General features: G+C 38.6%; 1 protein-coding gene across 1 annotated transcript in view; it reads right to left on the bottom strand.

Moving 5' to 3' along the window:
- Positions 1–396: 396 nt before the first annotated feature.
- Positions 397–19,969, bottom strand: part of LOC126184527 (DNA polymerase zeta catalytic subunit) — a 227,703-nt gene continuing 208,130 nt past the window's right edge. The window contains exons 27-29 of the mRNA XM_049926929.1: positions 15,343–15,570; positions 8,539–8,767; positions 397–1,012 (exon numbers count right to left, since the gene is read on the bottom strand). Coding sequence (XP_049782886.1) covers positions 866–1,012; positions 8,539–8,767; positions 15,343–15,570 — 604 coding nt within the window. The 3' untranslated portion in view covers positions 397–865. The remainder of the gene's footprint in view (positions 1,013–8,538; positions 8,768–15,342; positions 15,571–19,969) is intronic.

The raw sequence follows: 19,969 nt of genomic DNA, 5'->3' as shown, positions 1-19,969 counted from the left end.
GAGAGAGAGAGAGAGTTTTTTACTCTAGCTTGAAAAAGAAAAGGACTACTCCAAAAGCTAGCAAGTTTTCTCTCTTTTTGTGTTGGACTATCAACAACTCAACATTTATGCTGTCCAATGAGTTGTCTCTTTTAATCCAAAAGTATTTACATTCTACCAGAACTTTCCTGCAACATTTCAAAGTGAAGTGGTCTACTGAAAGAGAGGTCTGTTTATGAGTTGTATTTCATTTCTTAGAATGATTTATGACTACTTGACAATCCAACAAAAGATTTCTGAACACAGGAAAGGGATGACAAGTGGTGAAAACAACATATGTGGGCACTTATTTTTGTAAAATTAATTTAATATATATACATTTGAAATACAAGAATTATTTTCTTAAAATATCACCATATTATCACAGCCAATACTTGATGTAAAACTATGCAACAAGAGATACCATATCTCACTCAACTGATAGAAAACACACACACACACACACACACACACAGAGAGAGAGAGAGAGAGAGAGAGAGAGAGATAAAAATAATCTGAAAATGGTAAAAAGGTAAAGAATAAAACACAAAGAATAGCACTTAAAAAGCGGGGGAAGCAAAGAAAGAATGAAAGAAATGGGAGCAATAGATAAAGAAGATAACAGTGCACAGCAAAAGTTTTAAAAATCAAGAGATCAAAAGCAGTGAGAACGAGACAGGAGAGGAGAACAATAATTCCCAGAGACAAGAGTTTAGATTAGTACTGATGCAACATACAACTATAAAGCTCATTATTTTCACTTTCATGTGTGAATTTGATTTCTTATCACAAGGTAAATAACTATCAGGCACTGATATACAAAAATTGTGTCTGCTCTTAAGACTGCTTAAAATGAAAAAAATTTTTCTTGTAGTTGATGCACATAAGGCACTTGACCAAGGTCTCTTGCAGCTCTATACCTCCTAAATAAGACTGGACAATCCAGAGATAAGCAAGATACGGGGCCACGGTGTCCACAACATGATTGACAAATCTGCAAAAAAGTAATGCTCATTAAGTAGTCAGTATAACATTGTTAACATTCTTTTCTGCATTTCTGCAACAGTTAACTAAGGAAAAATATTAAAAACTTCAATACACAGTGTTGATGTTGCACAATGCTGTGTATTCAAGTTTTTAATATGTCTATGTTGCTCCAAGTGCCGACAGAGCATAAATATTAGGGAAAAATAAATGCAAACACTGTGTGTTCACCTATGGGTACAATGGACCCTCAACAAATTTTCAGAAACTATTCATTATATATGATAATATATCAATGTTTTATAATAAAAGTAGATCTCAGAAAAATTCTGGAAGAGGAATTTGCATGACTATGGTTTTCCCGATTGAATCATGGGTAACATTCTAAAAATGAAAAGCAAGGAACTTATTAATTATTAACTATAAAAATCACTATTGAAACATTTGAATCAAAGTTTATTATAAATGAGTGAATAGCCAATAGTATGATGTGCATGTGCCTGGATTCTGAATAGGTGTTGCCTGATGAGAAGCAGCAGCTACTCAGCCTTGTCACAGAACCTGGGAATGTGGCTGGTCCTGAATGCCCCTAAAGCTAGCCTGATTCCCTCAGGGAAGAGATCATAATGGGTCCAGATCAATATACTGTGTAACCACTGTCAACCTGAGGCCACACCAAGGCTCCATGAAAGTGGAGCAGACAAGTCTTATCATCTTTCTATGTTTTCTGTCTATCTATCAAATTTTTAACATATTGAGAGCTTTGAGGAATCATGTCTTCAGATTCCTCAGATGCAGGAACCAGTTCAATTTATCACTAAAAATGGGGATCAGAAATCTCATTTACATTTAGAAATTTTAAATGATGACCCTCATTCTAATATGTGGAAGATTAAAAGTATGATGTGAATTATCAGCAAGAACAAAAATAGATTTTCAGTCAAAAATTTATAACTGATTGTTTACTGTTCTCTCTTCTACCTTCTTAGCTGTTAGATACTACTGTCATGTGATCACAGCGAGGCTGACAGAAGAGTAAAAGACTGAATTATTTCCCATGAACAGGAAATAATGAATGAGATTTCTTACCATGTATACATATTTACAGCAGTTAAATACAGGTTACATTTAAAATGCAACATTAAAGGACTGCTGTTTCTCATTTAAAACAATCTAACAAGATATCACCAACCCGATATCTAAAATAATATGATGAAAGGAAGCAGTGTAAATCAACAGGAAGTTATCCTACCTATACACCGTATCACAGACCTTCTCAAGATTGCAGAAAACACAATTAATGATACACAGGAAAGCCTGTGCAGTAGTGAGAGTCATGTTATCACCAGTGGCCTTATGTATGCTGACCACACACAGAAAAGGACTAAGGAGCTGCCTGAAGTCTAAGACCAAGACATGATAGTCGCTGATCATCTGCTACAAGGTCTTTCTCCTGCTGCTGATGGTGGAGGAGTCAGGAAGTTATTTTTTCATATAGTTAAAGTGGTGTAGGAGGGTTTAAGAATCATTTCCATTTAGGTGTTGTACATAACAACAATAATATTGTGTGGTTCAATGGCCTGGTGCATGTCTTTCAATTGGACACTGCTTCAGTGACTTGCATGTCCTAGCCTACCTTAGTAATCCTATCAGATAAAGGGGGTCTACTCTTTAGGGTGGTATCTGGACTTTGTGTCATTCACAGTGAATCCTCACATCACTGGGAGGTGAAGGCTATTTTGAAGGCACACTGAAAAACCTTTCGTTGTTCCAATGGGTTTGAGTCCTGCTGCCTTTTGGTTTCCAGCAAGAAGCTTTACTACCAGACCATCAGGCCTACTGTTATATGCCACACACGCAATGTACCAGTTCCCACAATGAGAAACAGCAATTACAGACCTCCTCATTGGCATAAGTGAAGTTCCAATAATTTCACTCAGTAATCAGTGGTTGGTGGTAGAACGCTGAATCCTGACTGATGATAGTGGTGAGTTGAGAAAAAGTGTTGTACTATGACAAAATATGTGATATTATAACTTTATGTGAGAAGTAAAATGTCTTAATAATTCGTCTGCAAACAGTGGGAATAGTTAATGTGAATTATATAATGTAAGGTGTATGGTAATGACATCTCTACCAACAGGCATCAAGTAGAGGAATTCCTCATCTAAACAGGTTACAATAATTTAACAGTAACATGTTTAATGCATTTCATTAGGAGGTGCTATAGGAAAAAAAGCTCTTTAATGAAAGATGTAACAACTTGTGACACAATATCTCCCACATTACAATACTGTAAATTTATGTTATCATGTATCACAAAAATTTTGAGACTATAGATCCTTCTCTCTCTTATGTGTGTGTCTCCACAGGCACACACAACTTCCCCAGTTTTTGAAACTTTAATTAATGTTTTCATCGTTGTTTACACTCCTTCATCCTTTTCTTTTGTTCATTTTACTTCTGACCTCTCTCTACCATTGATAAATCTTCACCACTGACAACTATTCTCAGATTCAACAGTCATTTGCTATTCAGAGGCTCATCAGTAGCCCTGTTGTGTTTTTATTATTATCCATTACTCATTACAGTTGGCAACTGACTAAAATGTTTTTTTTTTCATATACTTCTGGCTCAGAACCGTTCTGATATGAAATAATACTGAACCTGAATCTTTTACTTTTGTGGACAACAGTCTACTACATGACATACAACATGAGCATGCCTCACAGATGAGGTGAGAGCTTCAAGCTGTCAGCCCTCTCATACTTTTCCTGTTTATGTTGTTGGAGTACCACCAATGGGTAAGAATAAGACTGCCATACAGTTTTAATCTGCCAAGAAAGTTAATTTCAGCACATGAGTATCAGTACATTCTACTGAATGTGAGACACTAGCAGCTGCAGAGATTAATCTACTCATTTGCTCCATATAATTGACAGTGCTTCCATCACTGATAGATATAAAGACAGAGGCAAGGTCACCAGGATCAGCCTCATTGCAGTTCTGTTCTTTATGCTAATGACAAGTGGTGATGTCTGTAGGGTCATGGTGGGACTTGTTATTTGCATAGACCATGCCTGCTGCAACTGCATATATGTCCTGGGATTGTATTTCAATTTTTCTACTGATCTACTTCCTCCTTCTATCTCAACTGTTATTGCTGTCTCCATACTTCATTTTTCAGTCCTGCACTCTACCTTGTTCCATCAAGCAGAAGTTGTTTTTCCTTAATTTTCTCTTTTGGATTACTTCAATTGCATTCATTGTCTTCCTTCAGCTTCGGGCACTTAGTGTAGATACAGCAAGGCTGCACTGCAGAATGAACACTATATTCAGTATTTTCAACCACTGATGACTTCTTACTGGACCTTGAACTTTCTTACACCTTTTTTAAAATGACAACTAAAAGTTTTTTATTTGAATTCAATTTAATAACAAAAGCAGTAACAAAAAGGGAAGTAAGGAAAACTAGGGTTTATTATGATATTGCAGTGCCTGTGTTATTCTGATTACGATGCTAAGTTCCTTTGGACTTGCATGCATGGCTAAAGGAACAGGTACTGCAGTGACCACAGCTGTTATGAAACACATGAAATGAATTTGCAATTGTCAATAAGGACTACCATCAGCTGTAGAATGGAATGATGACAATGAAAATTTGTGCCAGACTGGGACTCGAACCCGGATTTCCCACTTATCGCGAGCAGTCGTCTTACCATTTGACTATCTGTGCACGACTCACAGCCAGACCCAAACTTCCATATGTCGTCAACCATGCATCTACGACCTGAAGTTGTACATCCATTATGTATATTCCCGTAGAGTTGTACTTGAAAGTTGCTTGCCTGGTATTGACAGATAAATACAATATTGCAGTGCCTGTGTTATTCTGATGTCCAAAGGAACTTTGCGTCATAATCAGAATAACACAGGCACTGCAATATTGTGTTTATCTGCTGATACCGGGCAAGCGACTTTCAAGTATAACGTCTGACCTATACAGGAATATACATAATTGATGTACGAGTTCAAGTCGTAGACGCATGGTAGACGGCATATGGAAGTTTGGGTCTGGCTGTGAGTTGTGCTCAAATAGCCAAATGGTAAACAATCAGATTGAGAAGGATGAGGAAGCAATTTGGACAAGCTGTTGCAAAGGAACCATCCTGGCATTTATTTTAAACAATTTAAGGAAACCATGGAAAACCTAAGTCAGGATACCATGACCCATCATTCTTCTAAATATGATTCCATTGACTTACTACTGTACCATTTCACTTGGTCACGACCTGAAAACATCAATTTTGTGATGTGGGCAATTGGTGTTCGTAGTCATAAAGTAAAAATACTTTAAAAATCTGGAGACAATCTTTTCGTTAGTTTTCAATTAGAAGAAACTTTGTTTTCCTCTGCAAGCATGTCTACACACATGCAGAACATTGTTTGTGTGGCTTCCCTGATATAAGCCAACTTTTTACTTTCTTGTCAGTTCACTGATATAAGTATCACTTGGAAATGTTTGAGAATGACTGCTGTGATATACTATCACACTTTCAAGATAAATATTTATCTGTTGCTTCAAGTCTCAACAATAAGTGACTGTGTTGTAAGTTCTGGAACTGCTTCAACTGTCATGCTCTGCAATTACAAAGTGGCTTTGAATGTGAATCAGTGCATTTTAGGATTCTTGTGATTGTGTGTATATGGTATTTCACTGAATTCAGACACAAAAGAATGTTTTTGAAGAAAAAGAGTTGCTCAGTACCAAACAGCCATTATTACTGCATTCATGTGATGTGAGTGAATGAAGAGGACATGCACTGAGCTGCCAGTACATTCACTGCACTCATTTGATTAGATTACTGATGATCACTTCTAATTTTGTTGTGTCAGAAAGATTTTAAGTCAGTAGAAGCCATACAATCTCCTCCAGTAACAGAAAGATTATCATTTGGAGTTCTATCAACAAGTGTATGGTAGGTTTGATTCTGTCATGTCACAACAGTCATCCAAAATTCTAAGTTAAGATGAATAATTGTGGGCACAAGAATTCCATCCAGAGATGGAGTGACACTCATACATTAAAAATGCACTTTCTTTGCTGAAAGTGAACATATCACCATAATATGGCAAATAAAATAAATCTTGAGTTGTTTTATGAAATCACATACTGGTGTTTACCTAGTGAAATTGCCAAACTGCCGTATGTTTTGAGAAATTATTTTATTTAGAGAACCAGTTTTGGCATCTTATTAATGACCCACTGTCATTATGGGACAGCAGTCAGTCAAATATTTACCAAGGAATATCGCCAGACAGCTGTACATTTTGAGAAGATATTTTAGTTTAACACCCAGTTTCCGCATATCATTAATGTCATCTTCAGGCCCCTGCATATTAAAAAGAGTATACTGTACATGTAGTGTATATCAAGGTATGCCACAGCTGCACCAGTTCATCCCATCACCTGGTATGGTACATTCAGTGTCTGCTGATCGACTGTGGATATGGAACAGTGGCGGGTCAAATATTTACCAAGGGCAATTGTCAGACAGCCATATGTTTTGAGAAGTTATTTGATTTAGACAACCAGTTACGGAATCTCATTAATGCTATCTTCTGGACCATGCATATTACAAACAAGTATGCATGTAGTGTGTATCAAGGCATACCACAGTTGGATGGGCTCATCTCATCACTTGGTACGGTACACTCAATCTCTGTTGATCCACTGTGGATATGGGACAGCAACTGGTCAATTTTTTCCTTGGTAAATATTTGACCAACCACTGTCCCATATCCACACTGGATCAACAGAGACTGAATGTACCATACCAGGTGATAAGATGAGACCGTGCAACTGTGGTACTCCATGATATACACTATATGCATACTCGTTTTTAATAAGCATGAGCCTGAAGATGACATTAGTGAGATGCTGAAACTTGTTGTCTAAATAAAATAACTTCTCAAAACATACAGCTGTTTAGCTATTTTGCTTAGTAAATATTTGACTGGTCGCTGTCCCGTATCCCAATGGATCAACAAACATACTGGTGTGTCTCCACTTTAGGCCAAAATATGCTTTAAGGAATTTCTCTTTGCTCAAAAATGAAAGAAAGCATAGGAAGAATTTTTTTTCAGTCATTAACAGCTGTTGTGTCTGTGTTGCATTTTATAAGTGGTTTGTGATGACACACTGATGCAATGTAACATGAAGCTGAGCACTTCAGGAAGAACAAAATAATTTTTCAAAAATGAAGGAATTTACTTTCTTAAAAAGTTCAGTATATGTTTAAAATGTAACGAGAAAACTTCTGAAATTTTTTAAAATTAAAATAATATTAAGATACATTTAGCAATTTTGAAAGTAGTCCCCTTGAAGTTGTGTGTATATCATGTCCAACATTCTTGTTATTCTCTGGAGCAGCACTGGAAGTTTTTACTGGAGATATTGGACAGATGATAAGTGGAATTTTAAGGGACCAAACTGTGAGGTCATTAGCTCCTCTATCCAAAGATTATCAGGCAAAAAAGATATTTCTTATGAAGAAAAGGCAGATAACCAATTCACCCTTCAGTGGTTTCTCAATGGTGGGCAGGGTGGTTGACGAAGTTGGCGACAATTCTATTATGCAGAGAATCGAAGACACAGGATGTTGCTATGGAATGGAGATGTGAGGTGGGGGCTCAGCACTTACACTTACGGCACACCCTTTTGACCACCCCATACCTTTCAAGGGTGGGGCAAAAGATACAATGTACTGCATCTTTGTCATAGTTTACTAAAAAGACAGGAAAGAAGGATTCAGACATTCTAGATTCCTGTGTAAATATGTACAATTTTTTTTCAAACAACTGAGTACCTGGACATACATAGTTGCATTTACTGTCTGTCTGGTATGTACAAATTTCTTGCACATAACATATTTACAGTTGAAAAGAACAATAAGCATTCTTTTTACTTTAAGTATGCTCATCTGTGCCTTTCTTGCTACCATAAAATTGGGGCATGCCACTTGAAACTCAATCTTCTTGTATCCACAACATACTTGAATACACATGTTTCATTATAAAATAAGCCTCAATAAATTGGTTTCATTTGTCAAATAAAGTATATACTCAGAAACAATGCAATTAACATCTGTTATAGGCAATTCAACACCATCACAATGTTTATAATGAGAAATTGATTTAAGTAAAGCAATTCTTTCCACAAGTCACACATTTTAGCCAAATATTGTTATTGAAGGTGACTGTGTATACTCTTATACACCCTTGAAGGCCTAAAACTATCAGAAAATTTAGCAGGGGACAGAATTTTCTTTAGTATGAATCAGAGCTGTATAACTGATAGCCCAAACCACCTGTGCAGGTGTAAACATTTATCCCTAATATGTGTGTGTGTGTGTGTTTTTTTCCTGAATTTTTCTCATTTAATAATCACTGAAAGCATTCTCAAACTAATATGGAATCAAAACTTGCAATAAGATGCAGCCAGAAATGTTAAGATTAAAATTTTAATTCTCTTACCTGATTAACTGCGTAACTATTCCTTTCCCAGACTCTAATTTTATCAGCCAGAACTAGAGCAGATGTTTGAGGCTGTTTCTGGCACTTTGAGCAAAGTCCAGTTTGTGTGTCTTCATCACAAACAGCACAGTTGACAGTAGAAAAATATTGGGAAATGGTGCTCTTTTTGCTTATGTCAGACATTTTTGTTGGAAGGTAAACACTACATTTCCTCGGCATTGTACTATACCTGTTGATGCACACAAAATCAAAATTAAAAAGGTAAACACTACTGACAGAAAATGAAAATTAGATGTAAACACTAGTTTTCCTTGGCATTGTACTATACATGTTGATGGACAGAAAATGAAAATTAATAACATTTAATAACAGTCAAATCTGAAAAACACTGCAGCCTTCATGTACAACATTTTATTAGGCACGTGGATCACAAAAATCTAGAAAACTTATGGGTTAGTTGTAAAAACTAGACGAGACTGTAAAGTCTCACATTATTTCTGCACTGATGTTTATTTGAATCTTTCCATGTTTTCAGCTGGTTGATCATATCTGACTGGCACAATATTTCATTGACATACCTGGTGGGGATAGGGGGCAGGTATAAAGGGAGGAGCAGCTCTTATGACAGATCACTACATCAATAGCACCTGATAATGTCGCCAAGATGTGCTGGGGAAATATTGTGCCAATCAGATATGATCATCCAGATTAAAACCAAGGAATACTCAAATCAACGCAAGAGTATTTACATCTAACAGTCTGCTTCTGTAGCTTACTAATCAATGAGTCTGGCTGCTATATGTAGGAATTGGGTTCAATTTCCAGTACTGCCACGAATTTTTCTTTGGGGTGGCGGAGGGGGATGGGAGCCACTGGAACACGATGCACCAAACCTCATGAGGACAACTGCGGAGCTACTTGAGGGAGAAGTAGCAGTTTCCAGGTCAAGAAATTCGATAATGGCTGGGAAAGTGTGTAGATGTTAGGAAGATTAAAAGGATTGATTTATTTCAGTTATAGAGTTCTTCCTGATCAATACAACTGGAAAATGGACAACAGTAATGCTGCCACTGACCCCATCAAAATAACAAGATATTATGAATGTAGATTAATGAAAAGAAAACTGTATGGCCAAGGAGTGCCTTGTGTTTAGATACCAGAGGACGAATAGTGTGTAAATGCAAGTTCACTGGAAAAAAAAGGTACACACAGAAAGACAATGTTGATTTAGATCCAATGATGACATATGCCACCTGGGGGACAGTAGATACACTGATAATGGTTTCAATGTCATCTGCCAACAGGTAGTGTAGTGGCACAGCTATCAGAGTGCCATCTACATCTCTACTTTAATAGGGAATGCTCACTGATAGGGACTCAGCGTGCTGCAAATGCTTGAAGCAGCCAGGCAACCATGCCACAGAGATGCACTCATGCTTCATACAACCAAATGAGCAAGTATCAAAGAGACAAATTGCGGCCTTCTGAGTGGCAGGATAGTCCTTTCAGAGAATTGCCACCTAAGTTGGATGTGCTGTGTCAGTTGTGCAATTATACTGGTACCAGTGGTCACGTGAACATTCTCACACCCATAGACGAGGTTCTGGATGTCTATGCAGCACAGACACCCACTAGGATTGTCGTCCTGTAAGGGCAGCAGTGGTACAACGAACAGCTACCACAGGACAGATAAGAGGGCTTGTCAGCTCCGACATGTCAACATTAACTGTTGCAGACCGGTTATTAGCAGCGGGACTATGGGCATGCACACCTCTAGCCCATCTTCCATTCGCACCACAGCATCGACGTGCACAGCACGACTGGAGCCGTCAGAGGATCACTTGGAAAATGGAATGTGGTCTTCAGTGATGAAAGCAGATTCTGTCTGCATGCAAGTGATGGTCATTTGTTCATACGATGTAGACCTGGTGAGAGCTGTTTCACAGAGTGTATTCGTCTAAGACACATTGAGCGTCATGGTCTGTGGTGCAAAAAGCTACAACTCTCGTTCAGCTTTTGTGTTTCTGGAGACGGCACAAACCAGTGCTTGGTATGTGCAGAAAGTTGTTAGACCTGTTGTTTTGCTGTTCTTGCACCAGGAAGGTGATGTGTTATTCCAACAGGATAATGCTCGCCTACACACTGCCTGTGAAACTCAACATGCTCTGCAAGACTACAGTAACTTCCCTGGCCACCACCATCTCCAGAGTTGCCTCCAATCAAGCACCTATGGGATACGATGTAATGAGAAGTGACTCGAGTGCCTTGTCAAACAACTCTTACAGAACTATGTGAACAGGTCGAGTAGGGCTGGCATAACGTACCCAGGACAGTATTCGCCATCTGTACAATCGACTGGATGCCAGAGTCAGTGCCTGTGCTGCTGCCTGTGGAGGCTACACCATGTGCTAATATGGGTGTTTCAGCATGGATCAATACCTGGTACCTCAGAACCGTTTGTGCTACTGATCTGTAAATGTAATCATTTCATATAGTTCATATGCACTGTTGCAACAATAAATGTTGGGTGAAATGAAAACCTCTAAAAGGGCGTACTAATTTTTTTCTAGCAGTGTTGTAAGAGTTTTAAAATGCCTTTCTGATTCCTATTCCTACCATCCCAGGTGTGAAATAATGTAGATGCTAACAGGATTAAAGGTGAAAGTTGAAGTGAACACACTTTAAATGAGAACATAAAGAAAGACCCAATGGTTGTGAGATACTATAAATGGTGTAAAGGACCATGTATCACTGTGGGTGAAGTAGAGGATACAAAAGCATAAATACTTAAAACTGAATCAGTACTTATGTTGCAGACAATTATCAACAGAAATTTGGGAGCTAAATTTTTCTTGAGGAGAAAGACTGGTAACAGAATAGACAAAGCCAGTGCATAGCACACAATGCTGCGATCCAGGCATCAACCATTTTTGAACAATGTCCCAACTGATACAGCAACTCAGCAGAGACCATCACTTCTGTTGCCAATGACCTGGGATGCTGACCAGCCTCTAGGAAGTTTCTCCAGTTTGACACACTGCTGTGTGTCAATAGATGGACAATGGTTATTGACCCTGTTCCAGACGTTTCCACAGCCAGCATGAGCAGCTGTATTTGAACCCCTCCCTGACCAGCCATCAAGGTCGATCAGCTCAACAATGAAGTTGCGCCCATCTGTATCAGCCGCATCCTCGGAGTCTTCACCGTAACTGTGTTGCCCCCACGACTGCTGCCAATGTGGAGTGAACCAGGGACTACTGCATGACTGCCCAGGCCCCTGATGGCCAACACTCCACCACAGTCTCAATGAGACAGCTTGCCGACATACTTGCTGTCGCCCAATGGCCGGGACATGAACAGATGACCTACCAGCAGCATACCATCAGAGAACGCCAGCCTCCCACCATTGCCCTTCAGCCATCGGTTCAGAATCTGACTCTAGGCAGGACTGTAAACAGCTGCAATGTCTGTTACTGCCATCTGCAATGTCTGTCACTGCCATCGGCCACCTCGCACCGCAAACAGTCTCGTGTGGTGCCCCGTCCACCGCAGTCAACTCAGCTCGTGGCTATGCCATGTCAGTATGCCACCACCCAAGCAGCACGTGTTAACCGTATGCTGCGTCTACCTTGCCTGCAGCTATAATTCCGGAACATTGTGAGCTGACATTAAACTGTTCAAGTTGAATTAATTAATAAAGAACTGTTTATGTTCAGCATATGTTTTTCTACAGCTGTCCACAATGTCATTCCTTTCTCCCACGCCATCTACAAGTCCACAATGCCCAGATGGAAGAGCCATCACTGTCCTGTGTACCAGAAAAATGGCTCTTCCACCCCTGCCCCCTACATTTTAGCACGCAATGGGGAACATCTTGCTGCACTGTTACACTGTTAAGCACTGAAGATTTAGTCAATAGACCTACTTATCAGCCACACAGAACATTTAGGGTGTTGCGTGATGGACTGCTCTGCACTGTCAATGACTCTTACAAACAACGTATCACCTATGTACATATTTGCATGAAGTATGGTAAAATGTGCATGAAGATGCACTACAAAATCCTGTATTATGTAGTAACATCTTGTTCAGGCATTCCCTATATCGTCATATATGTGTGTAAGCATTAAACACGGCTTATGCTTTAAAGAGGCATCAATCATGGTGAATGATGATGTGACGTAAATAACACGAATGTTGGAACAAGATAACACAGCCCCTCATTATATAGTTGCAACATATCACGGCAAAAAGGCGTGTACACAAGATTGAACCCATAGCTGAGCTACGTAACAAACTAGCAACAATAATAACGCCTCACCTCCCCCCCCCCCCCCTTAGCCCCATGCACACACACAAAATCCCCACTAAACTGATTCACTGAGCATAAAATGCTATTTAAAATTCACATTCTACCCACATTATAAAACAATAACAGAAAATTCCATGTCTGCTAGTCAAACATTTGATCTTGGGATACTCACTTCAGAAGATTCTGAAATATCTGTAATGTAAACTAAACAATGAAAAATCCAGGGTGGAGGGTAACAATATTATGAAAGGACAGTTGCTATTCACTATACAGCAGAGATGTTGAGTTGCAGACAGGCACAACAAAAAGACTGTCAGAAAGTGAACTTTTGGCCAACAACATCTTTGTTGAAAACAAAAAAAATACCACTCTCTCTCTCTCTCTCTTTCTCTCTCAAGCAAACACAACTCTCTCTCACACACACACACACACACACACACACACACACACACAACCACAGTTTCTGGCTGGCTTCAGCTGCCAGGGACTGTGGTTATGTGTTTGTGAGTTGGGTTTGGTTGAGTGTGTGTGTTTATGTTGTCTATTTTTGACAAAGGCATTGTTGGCTGAAAGCTCACTTTCCAACAGTCCTTTTGTTGTGCCTATCTGTGACTCTACATCTCTGTTATATGGTGAGTAGTAACTGTCCTTTTCATAATACTGCTATAATGTAAACTAATTTGACAGACAGTATTAAGAGGAAAGTATGGTTATTAACAAGTTGCTCAAAATATTTATGACATTCATAACATCAAGAATTCAAAATACTAAAAGGTGAGAAATATCTCATAGTTCTAAATTACCTAACTATGAAAGAAATTAATGAAAATGTGACATAGTTGCACCAAGGGAAGACAGCATGTACTACAAAATTCTTTGAGAAAAATTCATTAAAATATCTAAAATTCAGACACTGATATCACAGTATCTTAAACTAAGAGTATTCTGGTTTTCCACAAAGGACACAACTTTGCAACACAAACTACTCAGCTGGCCATTAAAATTGAAAGAGCAGCCAGGATAGCAAAAACTGAAAGTTTGCCGGTTGAATCCTGCCTAGTCGTTGAATATGGGGAGTCTAGACAACATTCAAACAAATTGCATTAATGAGTTTTTATTACAATAAGATAAATGATGATACTTAACTCTGAGAAATACAGATGTGTCGCAAGCAAAGGCCGACATGCAAAATAAACAACATTTTTCGGTATATGTAATTCCTATGTTGCTGGTCTTGAAGTGCCTAATCTTGATGCTGCTGTAGAAGTGGGCTGTGACCAGTCAGATGTGGTGCTTATGTTCTCTTCACATACAGGCCGCTGCAGTTGTGTTGTCGTCCTAGAGAGGGGTTGGTCAGCGTGCAATTGACTGCTGTCTTGTCACAGCCATCTGTGCTCTGTCATTCCCGACTGGCGTGTCAGTGCTTGACTTTATGTCAGAAAATTGCCTACTGAGTGTGCACAGTATAGTATACTGTGGAGATTAGAGGGTATACACAGTGCAAAATTCTGTACACAGAACTGCCACCTCTGGCAGAAGAACAGATTTAAGCCAGCTGGGCACAGATGCAAACTGAGCTCAGATGACAGATAAGGGTATGTCATTCCATGCTGCTTCAACTTTATACCAGAGACCATCAATCATAGTGGCTGGTGAGGGGTGGCATACCAGTCTTTCAGCAGCCCCTAACCAGATGTTTTCAGTAGGTTAGAAACCTGGAGAATGTGGAGGCTAGTCAACAGCCAATCACCCTATGAATCAAGCTTTGTTAGACCAGCATGGGCAATATGAGGTCTCTCATTACACTATTGAAAGACAACATCCCAGAGATCTCCAGGATAGACCTTCATTAATGGCCGTAAGGCTACGGCCACACTGGATGATAAGATTATATTCCAAAAGAACTCAGTAAAATGCATGAGGGCATATGGTTGAGATTTAACAGTGTCTAGATTGCCAGCCTAACATGAATACTTTCTGAAATGAATCATCACTGGAGATGCAACATAGATTCTGCACATTACAGTGATGTACTCAGCAAAAAATTGAAGCCTGCAAGTCAAACCAAATGCTGAGGTTGACCTTCATGTGGAACATGTTTTTGGGCACATCTCTTTCAGCTGCCTACACTATTTAAACTCTTTAAAATCTGCAACATTCTGTGGTGTTGGAGCATCTGGCCTCAATCTTAGTCTTGCTCCATCTGATTACTATTCTTTCACTGATTCAAAGATGTGTTGAGAGGACACTGGTATGTCTTCAATCAAAAGGCAAAAGAAACGGTGCACACATCTCTTGCTGCTCAACCCAAAAAGCCTGTGCATCAATAAACACAAAGCATTGAGAAGTAGGGTGATGGTATGGAAAAATAATGTCACTCTAAATTTTGTACTACTGTAATAAGTTATAAATTTGAGTGCAGATACTTATTAACATACTCTAGTACTTACTACCGAACAGAGTCAAATAATTGGTATATTAAAAAATCTCACCATGATTCAATATCAGTTTCAAGAAGCGAAAAACATCTGTCAAGAGGAGGTATAATAACACGAGTTATGTAATACACCACATTGACTTTCTCTCCAGGATCATTAAGCACTGAATAAGGAGACCTAACAAGCCGTATCAGTGGTAAGCCTGGAGGACCATTGACAATGACATAAGGCACTCTCTCACCAACCCTTGGTTCAGCACATTTATCTGTCTTTAACCAGGATCTGCAAACAGATGCAATTAATTAGCATAGAGAAAGCATGTTTCAGCTAAATTTTTATTTATTTATTCACCAAGGGACCATTTAACAATGTTATAGGAATTGTTATCATAATACAATGGAAGTAGATAATTCAGAATCACAATAACAAAATCATTGCAATGGTTGGGTGAATTTAGTTTTGGGCACTAAACAGTAAGTTCAACAGCACACATTTATTTTTGTAGTAGGACAAACATTAAAAAAATGCTAAATGTACATAAAACTTATCATTCAAGTAGATATATCTCAACAGGTGATAAATTAATATGGTAGCTACACTCGGATGACACTTAAGTCAGAGCCAAGTAGGTGATACTGAATGGAGCAAACTTAAGCAGCCATATAATAAATGCACAGCTGTGGAGCTATGGCCATGAAATGGTAGCTAATCCACTCCAAGTGTTTGAAAGTATGTGCATTTGTCTTAATTGGCCCCATCCAAGAACTGTTATGCTAAAGAGCATAGGATACTAGATAAATTATCTCAAGCTGACTGTTTAAACTGAACAGACAAAGCAAGGAAACTTTACATTTAAAGTATAGACTTGTCAGAATAAATGACATTTTCATGCGGTGTTCACTGGGTCAAGTTTGATTTTATTGGCTGTGCAATGAGAACCACAAGTCATTAATTTATCAAGGTAGTAAATTGCACAACAGAAACAGCACTTTCATGAAATCGAATGAACTTTTATTCTAAGAAGTAGACCAGTAACTGTAAGCAAAGATACTGAAGAACACAAGAAGAAATCAAAATTTAAAACATTCTTTTCCTCCCTAATTACAACAGCAGCTTCACTGGATGAAACCACAGTCTAGGGCACACTCAACCTGTTTCACTTACTGGACAAACTTCTGAGCACTTATTCTTAGTTAGCTGCTGGCTCTTGCTTCAAAATGGTAAATTTCTAACCTATCACTGTTACAAAAAAATTTTATGGTTAGATCCCTGCTCTGTCCTTGATATAATTTTTTTCCACCTCTATACTACATACAAGATGATTCAGCCACCCTTAAACCCATTAAAATCTGTGCCAATTCGAAATAAGAAGGAACTATTCTGCGACATTAAAATTACATACTTGTTCAGATAACTTATGGGAATGCAGCTGGTTGATGTTGTCGACAACCACTGATATTTTGACATGTGCACCCCCTGTCATTTTCAAGGCAAAACTGCAGCTCACGCACACTAATGCCCCCCCCTTTCTCCCCCCCCCCCCCTCACACACGCTAATGTCACAACACAACCAAATACGACCAACATCTAAAGTTATTGATAGCGAAAAGTAATAACCAATGGGTGAGGTATCTTTAACTCTGTCCCTTCATTTTTGACATGAAAGTGAGCAGGATTACATTCAGTATTAAGCAAAAACCTTGATCTCTATTTATAAGGTTACTTGCTAATGCAATTTCAACTGCTTTGTTAATAACACTATCCCAACAGCTGGAAGTGCATGCCAGAATATTCCATAGGATGACCACTACTAGGACAATGTTCTGCAATAGCAGATTTCCTCAGCTGTGTGTGAATCTTAAGCTCAGTAAACAGGTATCCCTTGGTCCTAGTAGTATGACCAATTTATGACGAGCCATAACTGCAAGGAATACAACAGACACCCATCTGATGAGAATGAAGATTATCCTATACGGAACATGAAAGGACCGTAAGCTTAGATGGTGGTTGAAAAACACATTTCCCATTCCATTTGAAATTAAATTAGATCGTAACCTTATAAATAGAAATGGAGGTTTTTGCTTAAATTCTGTGTGGAATTTTGCTTCCTACCTTGTCAAAAAACAGAGGGGACAGAGTTAATGCTACCTCGCTTTTGGTTATTAATTTTCACTTTTGATACCTTCTGACATCGGTCATCTTTGGTTGTGTGGTGGCTCTAGTGTGGAAAGAGAAAAAGAGAGAGAGAGAGAGAGAGAGAGAGAGAGAGAGAGAGAGAGAGAGAGAGAGAGAGATCTTTCCAGAATTGCACCACAAACCAAGGTTTCAAATTCCCCTGCAAAACACTTAATTTCTGCACTTTTGCCTTGAAACTGACTGGGTGAACCTATCAAAATTTCAGTAGTTGTTGACGTCATTACCTGGCTACATTCCTGTAAGTTATTTGAACTCTACATATGCTGGGAGAAATCCAGGTCTCACAATTACATACTTGTTTGACACTCATCTCAGCATCACCTAAACTATGGGTACATTTCTCATCAGGTCAAAGGATTCCCTATTGTCGGCAAATAAATTACTGGATGTCAAAATGTGGTGCAATGACTGTGCTGTCCCTCAAGTGGGATATCTCCTGCAGAAGACAGAAATATGTAGAAAGACAATACCTGATAAGGTTACGAGTGAGGACTACCTCAACTCTGCAATAATGGTGGAAAAAACTGGCAGCAAGTTGTTGTTTGTCACTTCCTGGCACTCTCTCTTTCCTTCAGTCATTACTCTTTCTGTTATCCACATCAAAAAAGAAAGTATAGGGATATTCAAGTAAGCAACAGTGTTTTCCCACCAGGGTGCTATTTCATTTTTCCCTGATATCCACATTTTGACACTCAGCAGGATACTGCCTCATTTTCCATAGCATTCTGTATACTATAGACTAATTTATCTGGTGAGTACATGTGTTGAATTGCTTGTAACACACTGTAGGAACCAAAGTGCACAAGAAATTTCTCGCCACTTGGAGAAATCACATATTCCAGTAATTCCACAACTTGGCATAAAACAACATGAAACCGCAGGGCAAGTGAATTCTAAGAATACACTGGGTGAACAATGACAGAGAGAGAGATTGTCTTTAGGACCACTGTAAACAACACTATACTTGTGGTACTCAGTGAAAATGTTATTATAAACATTCTGAAAAATACTAGCTGGGATGCTCAACTTGCCATATCCTGTTATGCATAAATTTAGTCTGTGGCTTATGTTCTTTCAAATAGGGCTCTCACTCTACCTCTGCTTAAGAACAGAAAGTATGTTAAACTACACTGTTCTAAGTGTTCCTTTGTTCAAATGGTATATGAATTTGTTACTTGGTGACTGCTGTGTAATGTCTGCTTCATGAACAGGGCTGTAAAAGCGAAGAGGACTGTGGCATTGATTTAATTCTATACACGTGTTTGCACATTAAGAAACTGCTAACAGATAGTAAGAGGAGGCTAACCATCTCCAACACAGGGGCTATGTATGGGACTCATATTGTATCCCAATGTAGGAAGTCTAGTACCTTCATTATGAATCACAAAAAATATTCAGCTATGAAGGTCTAATCAACCTGTACGCTTTTCAACCGTAATAAAGTTGCATCTCAGTGTAGGCTTGGTGCAATCTTAGTTTATTTAGTTTCTTAACCCTGCCATCATATATGCAAACCTTACTGACTTCCATGGTACACATTAGTGTCCCTCATTTAAAGTTCTGCTAAATCAAAAGTATGAAATAAATTGTTAAATATACACAAACGGGCCGTTTTTATGGAGGGTTGTCTGGCAAGGGCAGTCCTATAGCCTCAGCCGATAAGAAGTGATTGTGAGGCTTTAAGCACAGAACAGATACAAGCTGTCAACAGATAATGAATATCGAACTTGACTACCCACTGTGGACCATTTTTATTGCAATGACACAGAAGGCCTCTTTTTGTCTGTGGGCACAGTTGGTCTAAAATACCATATACTACTCAATCTGGCCAAGATACTTGTTGCGCACAACAGGCAATGCACACTGTGGTTCCTATACAGAAAGTGGGCAAACTACATACTTCAACTGTTATTAAGGTAGTTGAAGGTGATGGAAAATTTTGTATGTTGGGTATTCCACAACTTAGATGTATAGATATAAGACATTTTTTTTTGTACAACATGAGCTGCAATTAAAAAGTACTTATTTGCCAAACCAGTATGTGTCTGTTAATCCATTACATACTGTGCTCTTCTGCATCAAATAATCAAGTATACAATATTTTTGATGATTGAAAATGATGTGGATCTCTGCAGCACACAGATCATCATGTGTACATGTTATAGCTGTGAAACACCAAATGATTACAGCTCCTGGTTGTACTGAATGCTGTCACATGAAGATGATGGGATCTGTGATCCAAATTATGAAAGGAGGGAAAATCATGTAAATCCTATATCACAAGGTGGAGTTTTTATGACAATACTGTTCAGTATGGCACTTACTTGTATGTTGGGTATTCCACAACTTAGATGTATAGATATAAGACTTTTTTTTTTTTGTACAACATGAGCTGCAATTAAAAAGTACTTATTTGCCAAACCAGTATGTGTCTGTTAACCCATTACATACTGTGCTCTTCTGCATCAAATAATCAAGTATACAA

The sequence above is a fragment of the Schistocerca cancellata genome, chromosome 4 (assembly GCF_023864275.1).
Source record: "Schistocerca cancellata isolate TAMUIC-IGC-003103 chromosome 4, iqSchCanc2.1, whole genome shotgun sequence".
NCBI lineage: Eukaryota > Metazoa > Arthropoda > Insecta > Orthoptera > Acrididae > Schistocerca > Schistocerca cancellata.
This window is presented reverse-complemented; position numbering and strand designations above follow the sequence as displayed.